This window comes from Triturus cristatus, chromosome 9 (genome assembly GCF_964204655.1).
Source record: "Triturus cristatus chromosome 9, aTriCri1.1, whole genome shotgun sequence".
In the NCBI taxonomy this organism is placed as follows: domain Eukaryota; kingdom Metazoa; phylum Chordata; class Amphibia; order Caudata; family Salamandridae; genus Triturus; species Triturus cristatus.
Genome location: NC_140592.1, coordinates 337,468,762 through 337,494,375, shown reverse-complemented (window position 1 = coordinate 337,494,375; position 25,614 = coordinate 337,468,762). Strand labels below are relative to the sequence as shown.

The window sequence follows — 25,614 nt, the reverse complement described above, 5'->3', positions numbered from 1 at the left end:
GGCGTGGTGCGCCCTCTGGTCCACTGCTGCAAGGAGGCCTTTTTTATTGCACTCAGAAATCAACGTACTGGCAGTGCAATGGCGAAAATACTGCTTGGCGTAAAGTGGAATGCAGTGTACTTTGGGATGATTTGTTTTCCTGCGTCTAGCAGCTGCAGAAATCGTGTTGTTATTTGTCAGAGACTCAGATTACATCCATTTCCTCGCCTTACAAAGTTCACTTTTAATATCCTGAAAGTCACTTTACCCAGGTTCTCCTTAAAAGAGGCCTGGCCAGAATAATTTGCAATATATCATCTTATTTAATATCCTTTAAAGAGGTAGAGGGCTCCCCAAGGCTATTTCTGTTTCCTGTTCTGCTCCGGCTTTACACAGGTTCTGCTCCCAAGGTGTGTACTCTGCATCTTTACAGTGGGGTTAAATACCCAATTAATGATTTTCTTACTTCCTGGAATTACAACAAAAAAAGAACTGGAAACTCCCAAGTCTGGCTGCGAGCACATGTACCAGCATTGCAACCCAGAGTTCACTCAGCAAGAAGATTTAAGTACACTTCATGGTATGTTTTGGGGATATTTTACTGCTTGCCTTTACTACAGGTATAGAGATTCTGATAATGTAAGGGGATAGTTCTCAGTAAAAGAGCTTCAAAGGTGTTGCGAAGGTGGGCAACTGTCGCCAAATAATCACATGTATAGAATTTTTTCCACTTCCACGTCGCCGCTCGCATTTGTAGAACCCAAAATCCTTCTGAAAGGTATCACTGGGTCTGGGGGTCGCCCAACATAACAAATTCCCACCTTCTCCATCATGGAAGCAGCAATGGTTTTCAAATAGGAGTAGCCAGGGACAGTTTGCGCTTTGGTACCCCTGCACTACTACTAAACCTCCTGTTCTTAAGCGGTCACGAAAGCAGCAACTAGAACAGAATGTAAGAAGAGCACTACAAGCCCCATTTACTTTCTCTAGCCTCCACTCCTTGGTATTTCCCTAAATCCTGAGCAGCCAATAGTAGGAAGCCAGGGACTTAAGGTAACAAGGGAGTCAACAGTATGATGCAAAAGGGATCAAAGGGTGCATAATGTCAATCTCACTAGCCCTGGCATTTTGATGAATCCGCTTATATGGGGAAGGCGATTTTGGAAATGGAGATGGTTGTATGTTGGAAGCACACCTGGCTAAACCATGCTTGCCTCCACCATGCTCCCCAACTACGAATGCATCTTAAAAAATTATTTTACCATGCATGTCTTTACCATGCATGTCTTTACCACGCAATTTCTTGGTAAAGGCATGACTGGTAAAGGGATCTGCATTACCATGCATGTCTTTACCACTCAATTTCTTGGTAAAGGCATGACTGGTAAAGGGATCTGCATGGTAAAGATCACACCACTGCCCTCCCCGCCCTGAGCCCTAAAACCGTACAATACCTTCCCTGACCCCCAGACCCACCACTGAGCCCTAAAACTGCCCCTAGCCCTGAAAACGGTTCCTCCCTCCTGCCCTGAGCCCTAAAACTCGCCCACGTCCTAAAAATGCTCCCTACCAAGCCCTAAAACTGACCCTAGCCCTGACAACTGTCCCTGCCCCCCAGAGCCCTAAAACTCGCCCACGTCCTAAAAACATCCCCTACCCAGACTTAAAACTGTCCCTCACGCCCTAAAAACGACTCCTGCCCCCCACCTTGAGCCCTAAGAACTAACCCACACCCAAGCACTCTACCCCGACCCCCCTACCCTTACCCCCAAAATCTAGCACAATCCCCCACTTACCAGGCTGTATCCTCTCCCAATTCCTCCTCTTCCTGTGCCCGTCCATCCGTGCATCTAGACCGTGCACTGCCTTAACCACGCATATGCGTGATTAAGGCAAGCAGCGTTCCACTTGTGGGGAAACAGCACACGTGGCTCAGCCCATGTTGTAAAGGCAGTTTCCCAATGGAGCTACAACTTTGGAACACACACCAGTTTAAGTATCGTTATGGTACCCAAAAGAATGTTCTTCCTATAGAATTCCTCAAAAATTACATTTTTCAAATGAAAATAAGTTGCATGTGTTGATGCAACTTGTCTTTCACTATTTTTGAGCCCAAGTAATTATTTTTCGTGTCCTTTCCTTGCTCCACTGATCTGCCTTCTATATACTACCTATCTCACCTTCTAGCGAAGTGAGATAGGTGAGTGAATCAGCCGCAAAGCAGCAATCACCTCCATGCCAGACACACTGGCCTGCTCTCCCCCTCTTCCAGTGTAGTCCCAAGGATCGTGCCTGTTGTATGCTCCTCTTTTATTCAACCTCTCTATGGAGCAAAGGTTTCCCTGGTGGTAAAGCCCTGTTAGAGAAGATGTCTCTCCTTGGTGGCCTAGGCCTTGCAGTGAAGGAACTGTTCTTATTAGTGAGAATGTAAATGTGTACCCACCTGTAACAATGATTTTGGAACATAGGCTAGGTTCACAGGCTGTGTGTTATTCCACCTTCTAGTAGAAGGGACAGGAAAAAACACAGAGTCAAGGCTTTTTGCAAAATAAGCAGTCCCTCAAGTGTTGACAGGCAAACTTAAGAATGTTATCTTCCACAAAGCTGGGCCATATTCTTTATAAAGGTTTGTATATTCCAAGTGTGAAATTGCAATTAGAGTGTCTGCATTATGTTTATCTCATAGTCAGCAGATTTATAAGGACTCTAAATAGCAATTGCTTTGTTTTAAATAAAGAAAGCAGTTACCCCTTTGGTTCCTATTCCTCTATTCTCTATAAGATAGATGCCCAAAAAAAGGTAGCAATACTCTTTTGAAACTGTCTTAGTTTGCTGCCACTGAGCAATCTGCCTGTTGATCCCTTTTTGACTCTGGCCATCCTTCTCTGCCACATCTATTTTTGACACTTTCTCCACCTTCCAGTCTGTGCTCACTGTCCGTTGCTCTTTTGTCACCTGGCTCCCTGCTGTGTTTTTTCGCCCTTCTCACCGGGAACTTACTCTTCACTCAGTCGCTTTTTCTTCCTGAACCTCTGGAGCAGTGCGACAGTGTGCTCACAAAAAAGGTCCAGTTCTCTTGACCAGAATTGTGCAGTAGGATTTAACCATTAAAGAGAATTGATGTACACCTCAGTTTGCTCTGGCTTGTATGTTGCCAAACGTCTTACTCTGTCCTCTCATCAAGGACATTCTCGTATTTTATAAATGCAGTTAAAACCATTACACGTCTACTGATGCCAAGGTTTTTCTAAAAAAAAAAGCCGCATAACTCTGCCAATAGGACAATGAGCAGTGTGCCGAAGCCATGAAATCGATTTTGCTTTGCATCTGGTACTCTCTTGCATACATGGCACCTACGTGCAGCTCTACTTTGTGGATGTGTCAACCCAGTTCCTTCCTGTTCTCAGACAGTTCCAAGTCAAAAATCTACCTAATTTTCTTGTACAAAATGAGTTAAAAAAAAAAAAATAAAAAAAATCTTATTTCCAAATTCTTCCTTTCGGGAGTTTGGTGTTGCAGTTTCCACAATTTGCATCACCTTCTTAAGCGTCTCGCGCGTTTGCTGTGAGTTTTCTATTAAAAGGACAGCATGGTTCGAGTAGACCGCAGAAGAGGGAACTCAAAGAGCTGCATTCATCTATGTCAAGTTAAACTAAGATTTGCCCCAATTTTGTTGTTGAGATGTTGGTTATTGCTCAATAAAACGCACCATCAGCATCCTCAACGCAAAATAAAATACATTCTTGTATGCAACAGCACCTTTGCCCTCACGTGCACAGTGTATATGATGCAGAGCACGTGGTCATGGTCTTGTTTTTCTGTAGCACTTTCCATACCCATGGTGGGGCCTAAGGTGCTGTTTAACAAAGGCAGTGGGTTATGGTGGGGGAAGGGTGAGTTTAATTTTCAGACTGGACAGTGAACATAACGGCATGCAGACAGCAGAAGGTAAGTGGTACTGGTCTAACAGGAGCTCTCCTTCAAAGACAGTGCACACAACATGATTGCAATTTGGACTAAATCATTTGAGCGTAATGAGTCTGTCCCCTTCCCACAGGTTTGCTTACATATGTATCCTTCTCTCAGCCTGCACGCTACCCCAATAAATACCTGTGTTAAAACAACATACGTTCTTAATCCTAATTTTAGGGGTCTTATATATGAGGTACCTGTGCCCAGGAAAAGCACCTCATAGCGCCCGTCAGCTGCATCCACTTGATCCACCGCGATGGTCGTGAACCTGTAGTTGACATTGGTGCGGATAACCAGAGGCTGTCGGTGCACTGGGTACACTGCGTTGTACATCATTGGGTGAGTACGCATGAAGTTGATCACCTCATCGGGATAGTCCTTCGTCGATTTCATGGATGGGGTAAAAGTACCACCTGGACACTAAAAGATAAAAGGGAATCTAGGTGAGTGGAAAGCATCAAAAGGACACATCAAGCACAAGAACATTACATACAAACACACAATAACGTACTTGGCAACAACACAGCAAAAATCCCAGCCTCAACCAGGCCTATTCCAAAACAACACTACTGCAGACATAATACTACAAGTAAAATATGGGCAGGTCACAGTTCAGTCCCAAACAGAAATGGAAGTGGCTGCTGCACACATTGTGTCACAGCGGCAGCATACACAAAGGTTGTAACCTTGGTTAAGCGTGCATTTAACAGGAAACATCCTAAACAAAGACTCTGAACTCACACAAGCCGAACAACGACTTCACCTTAACCACGCATGTGCGTGGTTAAGACTTAGTCGGTTTAGTATTCATGCAGGGCAGAGTTCAGAGGAGCGTCAGACAGGAACAGGTAAGAGGGGTTTGGGGGTGGGTTTGTGTTAGTTTTTTGGGGGGTGGGAGGGGTTTGAGTTAGTTTTTAGGTGGGAGGGGTTTGAGTTAGTTTTTAGGGGGCGGGGGTTTGTGTTCGTTTTTAGGGGGTGGGAGGGGTGCGGGATAGTTTCTAGGAGGTTGGGGGTTTGTGTAAGTTTTTAATGGGTGGGAGGTGGGGGGCAGGGGGGAAGTACGGGGTAGTTTTTAGGGAGGGGGAGGGGTTCAGTTTTGTTTTTAGGGGTGGGTTTACCATGCATTCCTCTACCATGAAAGGTTTTGGTAAAAAAAAAATCGTGGTTGAGACGTGGTCGTACTAGAAACCACGTTGTTTAGGGAGTCGTTGAAAAACTCGCTGTTCCAACATACAATTGCATTTAACAGCACAGACTGGACAGGAGCGGTGTAACAAAGCACGTACCAGGATGGTGCAAAACCTGGATAGAACGTGTGCTTTTAAATTAGATTATAAACAGGGAGTTCATAGATAATCATCGAACTGGGGATGACGGTGAACGGGTGGTCATGGACTTCACAACATGGCTCTCAGAAGAAGATAATGATCCTCGGGGTTCCATGTGCTGGCAGGTAAAGTAAGTGCTTAGTACATGCTCACCGTTCCTGGGCGTGGGTACGGAATTTTGCCTGTGTATGGCATCCACTGGTAGTTGGGTCCTTCCTTGTGCGCAAAAGGTCCATTGAACACCATACGTATGTCGGCCATAGAATAGACGCACACCGCAGATCCTTTGAACACAGACCTGTGGAATGATGTACAAGGTCAAGGCAACAGACAGTGAAGCAGACACTCACACTGATAGACTTAGTTATTCATGGAAACTTCAATCAAGAGACAACTTAATGTATATGTGGCAGGAAAAGGTTTTCAAAGATACATATAAATTCACCAAATCAAGGACTTGACACATACTGAAAATCTAACTCAACTGTGCCGCAGCAGAAGCACTCTTTCTCTCAATATTACCCAGAAAAAGAGAGTGGACACTGGGTAATTTCATCGGTCTAGGAATCTAGCCCTTGGCTGTAGAACAATATCAACCGAGGACTTCCTAATAACTTCTTTGGAGCAGGGAATATTATCAAATAAAACTATATACATCAATTCTCCACCACAAGGAAATACTATTTACCTCCTTACCGTACCTTTTTCGGCCACAATTCAATTTTGCTTAGATAGAAGCACAGCAAAAAGCACGGTAAATACATCAAGTTCACCTCCAAAAAATGAATGCGTCTCCAGGGACAGTGACAGTTCAGAAATATTTTGACTTAATATCTCTAACCCATATTGGACTTTCGCACTTGCACTTTACTTACTATATGTAGAATATTGTTAGTATTATTATACTAGTTATACTGCACTAAGAATGAATAAACTAACTCTAATATTAGACTCGGTAAATGTACCTTGTTTTGTACTGGTATTTTAATGACTGGGAAACTCAATTTAGGGATGATAGATATGAAATGTTTAGTCTCAGGTATCCTATGATGAAATTGCTGTAACTCCACAAAACGTTTATATTGTCTTTTAAAAAAATTTAAAGTGTTAATGGCTACCCATTTTTAATGATTAACAAAGGTCTTATACTAGAAATGTGATTTAAAAAAAATGTTTGCATTGGTCTAGCGGTACCCTTTTGAAAGGCCATGATAGGCAACGTTTTTATTTTGATATGTAATTTGTTACTGTGTATCTTTTTGGTTTTTTAAACCGAAATAAAGATTAATTGACTGACTGAATTGACTTAAGTAATGTTTTGCGCCATCACTTTAAAAATAGTGACGCTCTAAGTGAAGATATCCCAGTCACATGCAATGCTTCATTCCTGCTTCAATCTTTTCCGCCTTTGCTCTCCATTGGACGTGCAAAGTATGGTCTATCTTTTCCAGCAACATCATGGACTTGTACTTGTGGTTGTGGCAACACTCGAGGGTAAAATGCACCATCCTAACTCCAGTGACAGACTATTTTGTGAAAGGGCAACTTTCCCGAAAATAGTGCAGAAATCTTTTTTCCCATTCTAACTCCAGCCCTGAAATATTCTATGAAAAGTTAAAAAATTATCCAATCATCTTAAGAAAGCATTTGAAAACATATTTTTTTTTTATTGAATAAAGTGCTGTCCGGAGGGTGACACGGTAAAAAAAAGTAGGAATACCGGACTTCACTCATACTCCAAGGGATTTACTCCTGCCATCTTATGGGATACCGCCTGCCCCCTTGAGACCGACTACTTCTCGTCTGGTTCTTCCTCTGGGTCAGGCAAGGTGGGATTTCACCCGAGACACGCTTACATTGATGTGGTCTGCCCACGCCAGCAAGATTCTGCCATCTTGCACATTTTACAAGTCCGGGACATATTGGATTAAATGTAGAGCTTTCATTTAGAAGGGCAGAACCAGTCTTAAATCACACAGTGCACTTGAAGGCCACGCTCGTGCATGGCTTCTCCCGTGAGCACATGTTCATGAATTACTCCTTGGCAATACTGCTGCTTCCAAGAATGACTTCATTAAACCCATTCCCTAATACATTTAAGATTGGATGTGGGGTTTCCATGGAAACGACAGGCGCTGTTCACGGGTTTAGGGGACCCATAAACTGTGAAGTGCCACCCCTACAACGCTTTCCTGGGGTGCTGTTCTGAGCAAAATCCTCCTGGGCTTATCTTCACTACAGAAAATCGTGTTAATAATCTATACAGGATAAACGCGCATACATAAATCAATCCGGATCTATGCAGATCGGTGGAAGGGCGGATCCGTAATTTGAACCTGTGCTGCAGGGAAAAGCGGTCATCTGGGGTTATCAGTTCGAACCCCGGCAAGGGAAACTCGGACTTTAATCCTTAAACGTAGTACTCTAAATTGCTAACAAGATCATAGGTTATTTTTAAGAGTTTAGACACGGAATTACTTCACGTGCACAGCCCAAATATAGGTGAAACTGCCCCCGTCACACCTGTCCCCTTTACTAGATTCAGTGAATTCTCCATGTTTCCCATGAAACAAAAATGGACGGAGAATGCTGCTCGCAGGACTGGTTGTCGCTGGGGGGCGGGGGCGCGAGGTTGTGAGAGAAACTATGAGGGAACCCCCTCTGTGAAATGTTAGTACAGGGAGGCCTTCGGTTTCCTGCGTTGCCTAACCTCACACACGGTCTCACCTTCTAGAAATTCCATAGCCTCATAGGGCCCTGGCAGTCAGCCACTTCATTTTTTTTTTCAAAAACACTTTTTTTACAGGGGAAATTGGACAACTTGCAAAGGCAATCACGGTATAGCCAATGTGAATGGGAGTTTATCAACCTGTCCGCTATAACTAAACACTCAGTAACATTAGGACAGTCAGTAATGTGCACACGTCCAACAATTCTCAGAGTACGCGACCTTCAGCATATAACTCTGCACCCTAAAAGGTTAAGAAAATCTCGACATGTAAATGGGCCTTTAGAGGGAGTTACAGACACCAGCATCAAACCATAATAAACTGCATCTCTGTGTCTCACATCCCACTAAACGCACACGCGACACAAAAACTCTTACCACTGACTGCGGCTCAAAGCCAGCAAACTTCCATGCACACTCCGGACACATTGTAGCACGCTATCCATGTGGGTAGGCCCTTCAGTGCTCAACAGAGGGGTATTAAGTGTTATAAAAATGCTACAGTACAGTATAATACAATATCTGCTTCCTTACATGTGACAGTCTCTTCTAAGACAGAGTCAGACTCAGTGGTGGTGCCTCCGTACGAGCGGAGGAGAGGAGGAGAGGAGGAGCGTCGTTCCCCCCCACACTGCTGCAAGAAAAGCTAGATAAAAAAAATGATAATAAAAATTATTTTATTACCATTTTACTTTTCCAGCTCTCTGCCGAATGGAGAGGGCGGGGTGGGGCCAGTGCGTCATTGCTGCTGACTGGCAGCAATGACAAGTGGCCCCTTCACTTTGAAGTGCGCATGTCAGTTTGGCCGGCTACCTTGCTACGGCCAAACATGGCAGTTCATAGGACTCGTACCCCCCAGAATGGCTCCCAGCCCAGCCCCCAACCAACCCACAAATCAATGCTTGACGACCAGAGCTGTGGGTTAAAAAGGCCATGTTTATTACAAATCACACAAACATGACAGTATATAAATCATACAATTTGATACGATATGGATTTATCAAATTCAATCGTTTAAACAATATTTATATTCAAGTTGCCCCTAGCTTCGTGCTCCATCCGCTAGTCGGGCAGAACTCAATTTATTCACCAGAAAACGCTGTCTATTGGTCCAGCACTAAGGGGCCTTCTGGCTCGCTTCACCCAACCAACTGAGAACCACGCAAGGCGCAACCCACCTGCGTCCTTGAGGGGTGAGCCCCTGTCATCTGGTCTAGGTCCGCCACCTGAGGGGCCCACCCCTCCACCACCAGGCTGCTCAACGGGGCTCGTAGGGAATACCCAGGGGCGGAAGCCCCATGCCCTATTGTTAAACTGGCGCCCTTGCCCCCAGCCGGTGTCCCATTCTCTCTGGGGTGATCTTACCGTCTCTCCACCTCAGTGCTGGCCTACGGGGTATGCCGGAGGACTCCCCTTATCAATGTAAAGGCAATTTATGTGGCCTCTTTACCGCCACACACTATTCCATATCCAACCCCTCCCCAATCTCTATCTTTAGGGATGGGTGGGTGGGAAATTAAAAGGAGACCCCTACATCTCGGGGCCGGCGCAGCAAGATAAGAGAGGGCGAGGACAAGGGCAAGTTGCCTTAAATAGGCCCTCGCCCCCTCCCCCCCTCGGGGTGCTGACTCCGGCCGGAAGTGACGTCACGACGTTGACCCGGAAGTTCTTCGTGTTGCCGTCCGGTTACTCACGATCACCAACAAGGGGGGGGGGGGCGTGCCTGGGCGCCCGGGGGGCCGAGTCCTAAGTGCGCGCTTCATTATATTTCGCGCTTGTCAAACTCTCCATAAGACTCCTTGGTTGGCGAGCAGGCACGGGGCTCCAATGCCTTTGGGAGTGCTGAGACAGTCCGCTGCAGCCAATCCAGACGCTGCTCTGTGCAGCGCATGGATTGGATGAGGTGTAGTTTGCTTTCCTACGTCACTTCATGCTCGGAGGAGTCAGAGCCGCAGACAGGAGAGCGTGAGGAAGTGCTGCAAGGTAAGTGAAACTTTTATGTATTTTTGCCTTCCCTACTCGATGTGCGATTGATTGTGTGTGTTTGTGTGGCTGTGTTTCGGACTGTGACTGTACGTGTATATGCATTTGTGAGCTTGTCTGTGTACCTCACCATTTTTTAATGGCACCAACAGCCGCTGCTGGTGAGGCACATGGGAAAGCAATGATGTCCACTGGGAGAGGGCTTCATGGGGGGTCCACACACAGACAGGGAGCCGCTTCAACAACAAGCATGCAAGCAGGGCTAGAGTCGGGGTGCCATGCGGGTGGACGGCGCCCCCCCCCACTTATTTTACCGGGAGCTCGATAACTGGAGCAAATGGAGCCACACATTCACTCTTTGGCCTCTCTGGGGCGAGATCGGAGCTCATTCAGAACGCTGAGCACGCACTGGTTTCTCTGATGCAATCGCATCTAAGGGTTGAGCGAGGGGAAGCAATGAGTCTGATGGTGCAAGCCACCTTTCGTGACGTCACTTCCTGTCGTGACGTCAGCGTCCCCCCCACTACTTTTTTTAGGACTTGTGCCCTGCAAGCAAGTGAGGCTCCAAACAACGTATACTAAGGGGAGTTGTAAGAAAGTGCTGCCTAAGTGCAGTTATGCGTGCCACCTAAAAGTGAAACAGCTGTTGACACTGCAGGCCATGCACACTGTGTATTACTGGTCCACTATGTGGTTCAGGATATCCCTCTAGCGCATCAGTACTGTGGTCAGGAGTGAGGTGCACTGACAGTGTGTAAACCATTCATTGTAAGAACAGTGGGCTTGGGTGCTGTCGGAAGTGAGTGAGGTGCATGGACAGAGCTGGGCAGGTGTACTGCTAAAACAGCTGGTTTCGTTGCTGTAGGAAGGAGCTCGGGTACACTGCCAGACCTGTGGGCGTACGCATAGCACAGCAGCTGGCATCTGCTTCGACAGGAAAAAACTGATGGGCTCTAACAGCTACGTGAATAAACACATACTGAAATAGCTGGGGCAGATTTTAGTGACATATCTTGCTTGGGAGACGATGGAAATATTTGGGGTGCATCGAGAGAGCAGATAGAGGCGTTCCCTTGTGTAAAAAGCTGGAATGGGGCGATAGAGGTAATGAATGGAGTGTGCTGGATGAGTGGTTGGGTGGACAAGTGGTAAAATAGATGGCCACGGATGTGATGTGTAAGGGCTCAGGTATTTTGAGAGAGCTATCACAGCATAACCTTTCTGCGAAATCCAGCTTTGGGTTGTGGCTTGTAAGGACTGATGTGCACCAAGAGGGCCGTAGGCAGGGAGCAGTGGTGAAATATGTGGTTTCAATATGTGGTATGCAAGGACCACGGTACATTTGACGAGCTGTGCGAGTTTACCTTACGTATGCTGACATATCTGCCAGTGGGTGAGGTAGTTAAAGACGGAGCTGTATTAATGAGTTGTTCTCACTTATCTATTAATAATAGCACCACTTTTATTGTTTATGTATCGCAATAACAGGTATTTATGTTATCTAATCAGAGAGTACTTAAGGTATCTACCTTGAAAGATGAAAGGCTGAGATGGTCTTGTCTGGATTCTGATTTGTAACCAGCAGATCACAACACAGATACGCAGTGACCGCTTGTGAGCTTACCCTTGCTCTAGTATCAGTCCTCTGGTGCGGTATGGAAGGTGTGGAGTAATTTAAAGATGATGGGCAGGGGCGTAGCTTGGTAAGCAAGTTTGGGGAGGGGGGGGGGGGGTGAGATGCAGATTTCCTGACAATCACGCTGGCATATAATGTCAAAATACATCATATGACAAGTAGGGCGCATGAGAGGGGCGTAAGGGGCAGTGGAATGGGAGAGGAATGCGGATTGGTATGAGTACTAAGTGAGAGAAACACAATATTTTGTAACATAATTAACATTTTTTAGGGCTTTCAAATCAAAGGTGAGAGAGTGTTTTTTTTTTTTTTGTCAGTGTGTGCATGCAAAAATCCCAGGTGAAATCTGGCAGACACATCACCATTCCCGACCGAAAGCAACTGTACCCAACTATTCATCAGAAAATACATTTATTAGAAGGATGTAACACCGCAAACACACCCGCCTAAGCTACGCCCCTGATGATGGGGCTAAGCCTGGCAGCAGCATCCGACCTTGTATAACATAGGACTGAGGTGCCCTCTCGGACCTGACTGAGAAAGTCCGCTAATAAGTACAACTTACCCAGAAGCAGAAAACACGGCATAAATAACTGGATTCTTCACATCCTGACTCTGCTGGATAAAGACATCCTCTGGGGAGGGAACAAGAAACACCACTTGAAGGTCAGTCAATCATGGAACGCAGAGCAGAGCAGCGCCAGAGCCTCGCAGAATGGCGTGGATGGTCCCCTGAGGTTTGGGGGTTAATGCTCAGAAAGCCATCCCTTAAGCACAGAGCTGAGAAAGTACACAACCACCCCTATAGTAGGTAATCATGCATGCAAACCGCACTGCCCGCAGAGCTAGGCCATAGGGACCTCCCATCCTCAAAAACCCAGAATCAGGCACATCGCTGCATAAAGAGAATGATTCTGCAACAAAAGCTTAGAAAGAGCACAAACAATAACAGAGCAGGCAGCTCCTCCAAAGGAGGCAGCAGCAAAGAAAAGGAGACACTCAGGTCAAGCACCGGCGGCAGCGCCTAGCATCGCATAGCGACACGTGGCCCATAACGGGGGGCAAAGGTCCGAATGCAATGAAGAAAAAATCCTCCGATGTGCCCTACAGTCTGGCTGAGTAAGACAGGCCAGCCTTAATCTAGGTTAAATGGGTCACTCTCACCCGCGGCCCCGGTGCCACTGCACCCGCTACACCACTGACGGCTACACGGTGGCTTCATGAAGACTTCATCGGAGGTAAGGCCACATGAAAATACATGTCAGAGAAAACACACTGCTTCGTAGGAAGCTGTGAAAAAGAGTCTGGGTACCCTTTAGGGAAGGATGCAGGCTCTGGAATGTTAACTATTATCGCTGAGGGGCGTCGCTGCGGTCGAAGCGCTGCACCCAGCAGAATGCCCAGTGTCGCCAATATACTGGATGTCGTAGGAGAAAGTGTGCTGCAGAAACCATGGCGACGCGGCCGCCTTCCCTGTGGTCTGGGGCAGGTCCGGGGTCGGCGACCTCGCGGGTCCAGTTCCAGATCCAGGGAAATGAATGCGACCTTACACGGTGGCGTCAGCGGAGCGGCTCTGCGCTGGCGAGGGAGCCCCGCGCTGGGATGAAGGGCCCAGTTATGCACTGCTCGTCCCCACACCCCCTGCTGCTCTCTTGGGAGGGAGTGTGGAGAGGAAACGGGGTGCCTTCATGAAGGTGTCAGGCCCATTTGTACTTACGGAGCTCATCGAAGTGGGTTTCAATGTTGTCAGCACCAGGCACTGAGCAGATGAGTCGAGCCTTCAGGAAAGTGCTCCACTTGTTCACAAGGCAGCAGTGCCCCCCATCGTCGTTCTGAAAAGAAGGAGAAAAATAAGGAGAATTAGACATCAATTTCAGTACCAGTTGATGGGGGAAGGAGGAGTTATGGGACCTCTGTTAATTTCATTGTGGGTGCTGCTGTCGATGGTGTAGGTAAGAACGGAGCTCCTACCGCTAGAGGTTCCACCACCAAAGAGTGGTGCTGGTGGTGGTAGGGTGACTAGTGAATGGTGTAGAGAACTGTCTCTTGAGTCGTATTGCAGGGAGTAGGACACGAAGGGCAGCTGAAGGGACTGTCGCTGGTGCCCTGCAAGACATGGGAAATTAACTGGGATCATTGGTTGCTCATAGGAACGGTTTGGCGAGTGGCTGAAGAGGCCCCATATGTGTCAATGGACTTTTGAGTGTGTTGTACCTGCTGCCAGGAATGGTGTAGGAATGTTCTTTGTCCAGGAACTAGAAAGACTAATGTAGGAGCACAAAGTGATGGAGATTTGGGCAAAGGCCCAGTAGAGCTCAGGGAGGAGAAGATTTGGAGAATGGCAAACAAGCACAGTCAGGGAGCTGTAGGGATTGGTGAGACCGTGCGGTTATTGTGTGGGAAGAGTGAGAATGGTGGAGCAGTGGCGATGTGTGAAAGCACACAGAGGGTTGAGTCAAGAGGGCATAGTGGTCTAGCATAGGGAGTGGTGGAGGCATGGGTTTAGGGTGTAGAAATAGAGTAGTGGAACCATGGGAGTAAAATGTGGTGTCAGAGCTCAGGGTTGTTCAGCGTTGGGGACCATGTATGTGAGCTATGAGTGTGATGGAGCAGTTGTGATACGCAGCAGTAGGAAGCGGTGACAACACCAACTGTGGGGGATTTCGTAAGAATGGTGCAAGCTATGTAAGAGATTAAGGGATTGGTCTTCCTGTAAAGGGTATGGAGGAGATCTTTGAAATACGGAGCAGCGCTGCCTATTGAAACACGGTAAGGAAGGCGGTGTAGGAGTCATTCTTGAGGACGAATAGTATTGCAACTGGAAGAGAAGTAGGGGGTGACATAGGCGCAGTGGCTATGGAAAATATATAGGGAATGGTGTGAGACAGCTGGCTATGGAAAAGCGGAGAGGATGGAGAAGAAACACCAAGGAAGCATTGTGACCGATGTAGGGGATTTTGTGTTGAGAGCTGAATAAAAATGTGTAGAAGAGACCTTGAAGCTGATCTAGTCATGGAAGCGTAGTACAGAACACTACTGAGACACCGCCCAATAAGGAGGTACATCGAATGGTGCAGGTGCACTGATCAGGAACGCACTGTATGGAACGGAATCAATGTAACGCCTAGGAAGGCGTTTTGTGTAATGCGGTAGAAGAGCTGCTTAAGAGGGCACATACATGGAAGGGTGTAGAGGAGCTGCTTAGGAAGAAGCACACTTTATGGAAGGGTGTTGGGGCAGAGCCTAGGAACATGCTGTATGGAACAGTTTCGGTGCACTGCTTAGAAAGACACTGTATGGCACATTGTAGGTGCATTGCCAAGGAAGGCACTGTATGGAACGGTGTTGGTGCACTTTCTAAGAAAGCACTGTATGGAATGGTGTAGGTGCACTGCCTAGGAAGGCACCTTATGGAACAGTGTAGGGGCACTGCCTAGGGAGGCACTGTATGGAACAGTGTAGGTGCACTGCATAGGAAGACACAATAGGGAATACTGTAGGTGCACAGCCTAGGAACGCTTTGTATGAAACTGTGTAGGTGCACTGCCTAGGAACGCTTTGTATGAAACAGTGTAGGTGCACTGCCTAGGAAGGCAATGTGTGTTAACGGTTTTTGTGCATTTCCTAGGAAAGCACGGTATGGAAAGGTGATGGTGCACTGCCTATGAAGGTGCTGTATGGAATGATGTAGGTGCGCTAGACAGGCGCGCAATGTATGGAATGGTGTAGGTGTGCTCCCTAAGAATGCATAGATTGTGTACAGACCCAGGCTATGACAACTGCGTGTTAGGGTGTGACAGTGGAGAAGAAAAATGGCAAAACAATTGTAAATGTTTTGGGATCAAGCCCCCAAAGGAAAACGTACCAAGCAGATCCTCCCGATGCGGGAGAAGACGGTGGGGCTCTGGGGGGCGTCGGCAGACTTCTCCCGGAAGAAGAAGTAGAGCTTGTCGTCGTTCTTCTCGGCGCTGTCCGGGATGAGCTGGGCGTGCACAAAGGCCGGGTCTGGAAGCGAGGCCAAGAAAAGATGGTCAGTCTCTGACCTGCCGCAGCGCATGCGCAGACAAAGGGCAAGGGCTGGGGAGCTCGTGCCCATCAACAACCGAGCAGGGAGGCAGCAGGTGCAGGGCGCCCAGCCCTGCTGGAGCCACAACAGGCTCCCCGGGGAGGGCTCGTTAGCAGAGCTGTCTTCGCGCTGGGCACATAAAGTACGGCCCAGGAGAGCACAAACTATCACGTTAAATCGCCCATTTCCGGAATATGCTTCATTTGAATGCCCTGGAGTCCGAACACCGATATGGTTATTCATCCAAACATCTGAGGCAGGACATAGTAAACACAGTGGCACGAAAACATTCGCAACAATTACGGCTCATTTATATAAAAATGAAACCGTCGTGTGGGGTCCGGATGGTGTGGCTGCCAACGCCTCTTTCAACTCCTGTGAATTCCCTTTTGCCGCAGCGTGCGTTCTATTGTCTGTATTATATGCTCCTTCTGTTTGCTAGCGGCCGGCCTGAAGGTTGTAGGCCCATCTTTGTATATTTTTTGTATTCTGTAATAAACGGTTTCAACAAAAAAAAAAAAAAAAAACAATTACGGCTCATTCAAAAAATCATAGGACGAGTGGGCGTTTTCACCATCACTGGTGCTGTGATCACCAAACATCCCAAGGTGTCACTTCTGATTACAGTCAATGATATTTAGCTTTGCTTTTTTTTTTTTTTTTTTTAAATAGGAGGAACCCAACCCGGATCTGTATCAGAGCGCTTAACAGGTTGCATGCAAGGGAGTCGATGGGTGACAGGGATTTAAAGATCAATAGAACATTCTAGCCCTGCAGTTTGCACTCTTCCCTGCAGCTTCAAAACCGTTACAAAGCGGGTGAGCCCTGCAAAGGTGAACAGGGAATTTGGGGCCAGATGTATGGATACATTTTCTGGTCGCAAACCCTGTGACTTGGTAAATTGCAGTATTTGTGTCAAGAAGCCGTGTATTTTGAACGTCCTAAAGCTTTTTAGCGATTTGGTTTGATATTACCGAATCGCTATAAGGGTTTAGGAAACCATTAGTAATCGCTATGGGGAAGTGTTTATGGTGCACCAGAAGGGCTTATCTGAGATCCCAAAATGTAACTTGATTGTGCAATTCTATGCTGTAATTGTATTTCTTTTATTCATCATTTATGCATTAGTTTTAAACATAGGATTCTTTTTTTTTTTTCCTATTTTTATTGAAAAATGCTTTTTAGTCTAATTTATATATTTATTGTCCATGAACTCTCTAACAAAAATCGTGTTACCTCTGTCCAAATTTTATGACTCAACGATTCGATGATTTTCTAAATTTGAAACTGCATGTATAACTCTATTGTTTTTACTTATGTGTATGCACTTTCTAGGACATTTTGTCCGAAATAAAGTTTTTTGACTTGACTTGTTTATGGTGTCTTTTCCGAATAGCGATTCCTCATGGTATATATTAATGTTTTGCAACCGAAATCCAGTTGCAAAATATTAATATTTTACAGACTACTGAAAGGTAGCGGTAACCCACATTTGATATTGCGAAGGGATCCCCAAATGACCCCTTCCCCTTTGTAAATGGTCAAAATACATGTTTAGGTGTAGGTAGTGGCCCAGGGGCCTACTACCTACCTTAAAAAATAGTTTTTAAAATGTTTATTTAAGAATCATGGTTTCCTTTAAGGACAACAGCTGGCATTAAAAAAAGATTGCTTTATTTCAAAGCAATGACAGATATGGAGGTCTGCTGACCCCTGTAGGCTTACGTAAATCAAACAAGGGGCACTGTTCCAGGGTCGGTGTATGCAAGGAGTCAACACGCAGTACTCAAAAATGAGAGGACATAAAAGAAAAAAACAGGGGAGGAAGAGGGGTGCCAGGTCAAGGGGTGGGGAGAGACACAAATTGTCTCTTGTTGCCCTCACACATCCCAAGGGATGTCATGCTTCATGTAAGTGCACAGACGTGTGTGTTATGAGTGGGGTGACCTTGGCCCACTCGAAACCTGCGAGCTGGCGTCCGGACAGGGTAGGCTATCCACGCCGACACCCGAGTAAAACCCCCAAGAAGGTGCGGGCATCCCACGCCACTAGCTCATGGAGAAACTATATCTCCGTATTTAGGTCATTATTTAGGGGGCACAGATTTACTCAGGATCTATGGCAGCCACTGACTATTAGTTTGTAGGCGACCTCTCTCCCCCTATTAAGTTTCGAGTGGGCCAAGGTCACCCCACTCATAACACACACGTCCGTGCACTTACCACACACCACCCACACACCTGGTCCTGCAGAAACGCCAAGGATCTTTCAGACCGTTTCAGGCGTGAAACATGTCGACCATAGCATAGTTACCCGGGCACATCGCGCCCACGCTGGTAAACCCTAACCTACGGGTTTTTTTACTCTGTCAAGGGTACCTCTTCATTAAAACTTCCTTTTTGGCAACCCTTAGGTATTTGTAATTCGCACTGCACGCACGCACTGTCCCTCACACCTAATCTGTTACCCACACACCCACATGCACCCATCGGCAGCTCTCTAAAAAGATCTCCGCCAAAGAGACCCTTCGGGGGACCCGTAGGGCATTGCCCCGCTGGCCCGACGAAGAGCAACCGCCCGATGATGAAGCATGACATCCCTTGGGAAGTGTGATGGCAACAAGAGACAATTTGCGTCTCTCCCCACCCCTCCCCTGTTTTTCTTTTATGTCCTCTCATTTTTAAGTACTGCGTGTTGACTCCTTGCATACACCGACCCTGGAACAGTGCCCCTTGTTTGATTTACGTACCAGTCTTGCGGAGCACGGGCACTGGACCATTAATTAACTCCCGGTCCCCCCCTCTCCCATTTTTTGAATTAAGACCACTGTAGGCTACCATGCCTGTGATGGAAGCGAATCGCTATGGGTTGCGATTTTCAACCTACCTTATGTTATGTTAGCATAATACCACAGGATTTACAAAAAGTCTGTGCGCAAATTGCAACCACTTTTTGAGAATCCTATCTTAGTACATCTGACCTTTAGCATCTTTGGCCATTTACCAAACAGATTAATTTATATTGATGAGGCCTGCTGAGAAGTAGCGGGCCGACTTATCCTTTTATCCTCATGCGATCGATAAAATAAGAGCTAATGACCTTGGTAAAAGCAAGGCTTATTACTTGTAACTGTACAAGTGCATGGCTGTGGCTTGTCAACAAAATTAATTTCTAAAGTGATGCTCTGGCTGGGAAAGTGGACTCCCATACAAGTGTGCTGCGTATGTGGGTTGTATGATGGAACAACGCAGGTAAAAACATTGCATGCCTTTACAACGCATTTTTTACCCCACTTTTTTTTTTAGCACTCATATGCTTTTACCTCCCATGACATTACCATGCATTGTTAGTCTAACTAAGGTAAGTAGGAGTAAGGCAAGTTAAAAAAAAAAATATATATATATATATATATATATATATATATATATAATTTTTATCTTTTTGGTGATGAGAACCCCCAAATCCACATACTTACCTTAAATGCGTGGCAAAGGCATGCATGGGAATGGCCTATACGTGGTAAAAACTTGCGTGGTAGTAAATGGGTAGCACTGAGATGTAAAAATTGTGTTGTAAGGACGGTTTCCCGTGTTGTGTATACACTAAGTTGTCGCTACAAAAATGTCATGTTGTAGTGAGGAAAAAAAGCCCATCCGATTTCTTTCCTTCAGAAAGCTCATCATGTAAAGCTTAACCATTCTAAAATGTGATTGGTAGAGATTCCGGAATGAGTAACGAGCCAGGATAGGCTGAACAGAATTTGCTAGAGTTGTAACTGGCTACATTGAGTTAACAATTTGAAATAAGCACAAACAACTAGAAGGATGCCAGACCGCTACTGCCCCAATTTCCCTACCAGTTAAGAGTACAGAGGTCAGAGGGGTCACTTCGACACACCCTCCAGCTGAGTTTCAACGACATAAACCTCTCCAAAAAGTATGCATATTTTCCCATGGGCTCCATGAAGTACATTACACACAAAATGTGTTCGTCGCCCTCCCTCCTGCCCGTTTATTGTTTCTCATGTGACCACCCGCAGGGGGCTCGGTGGAATGCAGGCCGTGAGGCCCGGACTGGCAATGCCGGGCACCGGGCAATCCCCCGGGAGGCTGCCAAGGGTGGGGGCCGTTTTTTTGGCCGAGGGGCCGGTTTTGTTGTTGGGGCCGATTTTTTTGTACACAGTCACTAGTACAGTAGTCACTGACTCGTCACTACTGTACTCTGCTGAGCGGCGGCGTGCATCTGCGTGACTCTCACTCTTTCCTCGCTCCGCACAAAAACTTAATCAATCTCTGCTGCTAATCAAATAATGCATTGGAGTGCGAGTGCCATTTTAGGGGGTGGGTCGTGCGCGCACAGCGCGTAGATGTCTCCGCCCGCCGCGTCTGCGCAGTCTCGTAGTCTTCTTCAGTTTACCCACCTTAGGGGGTGGAGGTGGGGCGGGCGCGGCTGTTGATGACATGCGCATTAGGGCTCGCTCAATAAAAAGTGCGCGTGAGTGACCCGCATTCCAGAGAACTAAGCCAGACGACGAGAGAGGCCCTCTCTTGGCACCGCCCCCATAATTGAATTATTTCTAGCTCTGGCCCCTGCCTGTCCCAGTGTCCCTGCTGCCGACTGTCTGCTGCCCGCAGGTGAGTGTCATTTGCATTTTTGCACATTGTTTGCATTTGCAATCAGATAATATATTACACAATACCACAGCAGAAGCCAGAAGGTGCAGTAGGAGTGTGGGGTCAACGCGGGTAAATAACCATAGGATCGAAGTACATGTAGGCAACTGCGGGAGGGGCAGAGCTGAAGTCTTAAGACCAGAGGGCCACAGTGGGGCAGGAACGAAACGTGCATTGTTTGTATTAGCTCCATTGTCATTTATGGGGGGCAGCTTATTGGAGACATAATTTCACATCGTGTGCGTGTCAGCTCGTTTTTATTGTTTGCCTTTGTAACATTAAGTTGACATTTCATCAAGAATGCTGTTCAGGTTATGTGTGGAGTTATTAAACATAGCGCTAAAATGAAGAGGCCGGCGGCTTTTTCTGCACAGCCGCATCGCCCCATTTCTGTTTTCTCTTTTCTATGCGCTTTGCTGAGAGTGCCTCTGCGCCCTGGTCTCTGGGGCTGCCCTGCCACTGGCAGGTAACCAGCTCACATGAGCATTACCTTTACCTGTCACCAGCAGGCAGATGACAACACATGGACTATAAGGGGTCGGCATCTGGAGGGTGTAGAAAAGAGGGGTGGGGGGGGGGGGGGTGGGGGTGGGGGATGGATAGATTCATCATGGCACTGTGGGCCAGGCCGGGATTAAACAAAAGGTTTTTCCAAGTTTCGCTTTCTGCACCTCATGAGCGAACTGACAAATCTTGCCTTTCTTGGAAATGTTGTACATTAGCTCATGTGCTGCAGAAAGTGTGATTACATTCAGACACAGGTGCACAGCTCTGATCTGGGCCTGCGCAGGCGTGCCGTGCACAAGAGGAGAAGAGAACTGTATTATGCCTGTTTTCAGTTAACCTGGAAGAGTTGTATAAATTAGAATATGAGCTGAACGACAGCATAGCTCGGAAGTACGTAGGTATGATTGCTATGGCGGTATTTTTATTTTATATTGCAGTTTTATATAGCGCGTACTCGACTCGAAGGTATGAAAGCACTTTACATGGGGAGATTAAGTGATTTGCCACTTGGCAGGCCCTCTAAAATGTATCATAACATCAAATTTGTTGGCACGTGTTGTTGACACTATCAGCTTCTAAATGGTATTGTATATCCTTCTGCTTCAGAGGAATTCTTCGAATGAGCAGGAAGTCGGTTACTTGTTTTTTTTTTGCAACCCAAATGTATTGGAGCCCTTTACTTGAGCACCAGTCACATTACAAAGAAGCACATTCATTTTTAGTAGGCACGGAGAGATGAAGTGATTTGCCCAGAATCACAGGATGTTGAGCTGACGCCGAGGCTCGAACCCGGTTCCCCAGCTCCAAAGTCGGCAACTCTGGTTGTTACGCCACATCCTCTCCTTTGACACAACAATGATAGACATCCACTGGGAAACAGCAGATTTAAAGGCGCTGTCCAGGAAATGATGTCAAGATAGGTCTCAGATCCCCATCAGACGTCAACAAACAAAATAGCATTCTAAAATGGCTACGTACGGTTGGTGCGGGTTAGTGATGCGGACTGGGTCAATAAAACCGTATTTTTTCCTCTTCTTTGGGTGGCCCGTTAAAATAGGCAAAAAAGCAGAATGGGAGTTGACAAAATGAAATGAAAGCAGATGGTGATCTGTTAACAGAGATTCTAGGCGGGAAATGCATGTTAACACTCAATTAAGGCCCAGTCTGGGCCTTGGCCTATAACTTTTTGTTTATTCCCCGGCCCAGTTTTGTGCCGGCAGCACAGGCGCACAGCACACTAGAGCCCTGGACCCTGAGTGTGGATTTATTTGTGAGCAGGCCTGCCTGCTTTGGTTCCTCCTCCCACGGGCCGCCCGCTGCCCCCAGCAGTGCAGCACTGAATTCAAACCCTGATGAGCTCAGGTCAGATTCTGTAAAAATTGGTTTTCTTTTCGTCAGGGTCAGGTGTTGTCTGTTGTTCGTGTGTGTGTCAGACTCCAAGCGGGGCCAGGCCAGCTGAAATGTTCCGAGCCAGCAGGCAGGATACATGTCGTGTGCTCCCTTTGGTGGCGCTGTGCTGCTTGACTCTTGGGGGCTGTAACTGGGGCAAAGGTTGGGGTCAGCAAGTCTGCTTAAAATACATTTTTCATCACAAGCCCAAACTTGGGGCTTGTGCTGAAAAATATATTTTAAGCAGACAACAGGGCTTTCTAGTGTTTTTTTTCTTTCATTTTTACACGAGTGAGTCGTTTTGTTTTGATTTCCACTGGCGACTGGTGTTGCCGCTGGCACTTGCCGCTTAGGCTAACGTGTACATTTCTAGGAGCCCTCGGTGCGTTCCCTTGATGCTGGCTCAGTTGGTTCGTGACTTACATTTTTTTTCAATTGTTCGGATTTCAGTCCGAATTTCACAAGAAAGGAGTTTGCGCTGTTAAAATGCGCACTTGTGTGTTCACTGTTCAGCGGATGGTTCACTTCTACAAGATACAATCGGGCCACAGTGACGGTAGCTGCAGTTCCCAGTGTGCAATCTGACAGAAGTTTTCAAAAGAGACTTGCTGTTTCATAATACCCAATCCCTGTGTGTTCTATGATGTTTCTATTTCAATGTCTAAGGAACGCAATATCCAGCTGAATAGTATTCGTGTTTTTTGGCCTCAGAAAGGTGAAAAGGCAGGGTCTGCCTTTCATCGATTCCAATCTGTAACACATTTGCTGCACAGAGTTCTCTACAGAAGGCGCAGTGTTAGGCAAATGAAATCACCAATCCTCTGATGACATCACAGAGTTGATCTCTGATCCCAGCCCAAGCCCTTCAACAGCCTCCTACTTGCTCCTAAGGGCCCAGGGGCAGCAAGGGCAAGATCACACGGTGTGAGCGTGTGTCACACTATTAGCTCCCTTCACATGGTCGGCAAGAGCTGTTATCATAGTGCTAGACAAGGTGAGCTGGAAACCCTTGCACAAAGCATCCTTCCAGCTTGTGTGTGGAGGCTCTGCATTGCTGACGTCCATAAAGGGGGTTGCAACCTCCCTAGGAAATTAGTGGTAGCCTCTGAAGCTTTTGCTAGAGTTTTAGGGGAGAGGCTCCTTGTTTATGCCCCCTCCTCCTCCTCTCTCTTATAGTGAAAAGTTTTTAAAGTCGTCAGGTGTGGGGCACTTCACACACTAATAGGTCCTTTAAAACCCTCCTTAGTTTATTTTCTGCTCCTGCCTTCTCCATTAGCCCTGATGCAGGGGTAGAAACCAACAAGGGCAGTGCCACCACGAGTACCCAAGGGCACTTTACCACCACTAACCAGTGCTAAAGTGCTTGCGCTCTTTCCTTTCAAACATGGTCAAATTGGCTTACACCGAATTGGCAATTTTAATTTACTTGTATGTCCCTAGAAATGTGGTTCTACTTGTACCCAGGGACTGTACATTAAATGCTGCTAGTGGACCTGCAACACTTATTGTGTCACCCACTTAAATAGGCTATTTAAAGATGTCATGTCAAGGCCAGGGCCTTTGTGTTAATTTTTCATGCTTTCTGGCCAGGGTGCCATGCCATTTGAGACATTTCCATGCCTTCTGTCAGCCTGGGTGGTTATGTGTGACATTTCCATGCTTTCTGGCCTGGGTGCTTAATTATGTGGACTATTTCCTTAGTTTCTGGCCTCAGTGACCTGGAGCTGGAGGCTCATGTGAAACATTTCCATGCTTTCTTGCCTGAGTGCTTGCTCGCTACACACCATGTGGGGGGCTGGTCTCACTTTTACTTTGTTCTCTCTGATTCACTTCTTGTGTCTATTTTTGGTGCTCTCTGAAAGAATGTCTATGGGTACATATGACTGGGTGGGTAACCTGGTGCTCCTTAAGGTCATCACCTACTATTTACTGTGCTTTGAAAGTTGATACAATTGAATATGTAATGATAAATGTGCTGTAAAATTCACCATTTTGATCTGTCGTTTTCCAAAATTTTCTTGGGGGGAGATAGCTGTCGGGCTTGCGTGCTGCTCGCGCTCGCTACGCGCCGGACGGGGGCTGGTCTGCCAAAATTTGCCAGGGCTGCTTTCAGTTCCCAGTCCGGCCCTGGGCCTGGGGGAAGCAGTCTCCAGCCCCACGCTGACAGGATTCTTCAAGGAACACATTTCACGCCTCTCCGCGGCTAGAACCCGATCTCCCCGGACTCCGTGAGCCCAGCTGTCGCTGGGACGTCCCCACAGCTGGGCGCGCTACCGGTGATGCACTTGCTGCACGCATGCTCATCCGTCTTGGGATTAGAACGGGGGAGACTGGGGGCGAGAGATAAGTGACCTAGATCAGTTATCAGAGATGACAGGGGTCTTCTTACACTTGCCCCCTTCTGGAAGTGAGATGGGGTGAGAACGGACCAGGCACCAGTCCAGCCACCGAGACCCGCTCCCAGCAGTCGGCGCCATTTCAAGAGCAAATCTAATATTTATCTACACTTCTGTGAAAGTAGAGGCGGCGGCTGTCAGCTATGTGAAGTGTGCCCGACGCTTGTGATGTGCCATCGCACCTTATAAAGCCCTAAGCTATCCGTTAATGTCAAGCGGTGCTCGCTGCCGCTTGAGAGGCCTCGTTCGTTTGGTCTGCCTGCCTCACAACCTGGGTGAAGATAGCCCAGCCTTGGAAATAAACCAAGACGCTGATTAACAAAGACATTTTAAAGTCTGGCGTTGCCTGCCCACCTTTTGGCTTTGCTAGTGCTTATTTTAATATAGTTTTGTAAACTTTTATTGTTGAGCGAGTTGCCAGGTTCTCACCAGTATTAAAAAACAAAATATTGGCTAAAAGCATAGATATTTTTTGTCTTAGAAAACACACATTGTCATAGGAATCCCTGACACGGAACAGAACTACTTTGTGTGCAGATGTGCTCCTTGTGAAAGCGCAATGCCATCACACATACTGAAATTAGCCATTGTCTGGATTGGGCTAAACTACTGCCCCATGTTCTAGTAGGTGGAATACATGTAATTGACAGAACAACAAAAAGACACACATCTACGAGGACGACTGGCTACAAGCCCCTAAAAAACGAAGAATATTTTACTAAGTATATTATATATATATATATATATATATATATATATATATATATATATATATATATATATATATATATATATATATATATATATATATATATATATATATATATATATATATATATATATATATATATCCTTCCACAAACTTGGTCTGTAATGTGGCGCGCTCCTCCGCTGGTGCTCGCTCAAGGCAGGGCCGGACTGGCCGTAGCGGGCACCGGGCAATCCCCCAGTGCGCCG

General features: G+C 46.6%; 1 protein-coding gene across 4 annotated transcripts in view; it reads right to left on the bottom strand.

Annotated features, from left to right (window-relative positions):
* Nucleotides 1-25,614, bottom strand: part of SEMA3F (semaphorin 3F) — a 305,078-nt gene that overhangs the window by 32,996 nt on the left and 246,468 nt on the right. For all 4 annotated transcript variants that reach the window (XM_085625080.1, XM_085625077.1, XM_085625079.1 and 1 more), the window contains 5 exons: nucleotides 15,492-15,631; nucleotides 13,344-13,458; nucleotides 12,192-12,261; nucleotides 5,433-5,577; nucleotides 4,149-4,371 (listed from right to left, as the gene is read on the bottom strand). In XM_085625080.1, the coding sequence (XP_085481206.1) occupies nucleotides 4,149-4,371; nucleotides 5,433-5,577; nucleotides 12,192-12,261; nucleotides 13,344-13,458; nucleotides 15,492-15,631 (693 nt within the window). The remainder of the gene's footprint in view (nucleotides 1-4,148; nucleotides 4,372-5,432; nucleotides 5,578-12,191; nucleotides 12,262-13,343; nucleotides 13,459-15,491; nucleotides 15,632-25,614) is intronic.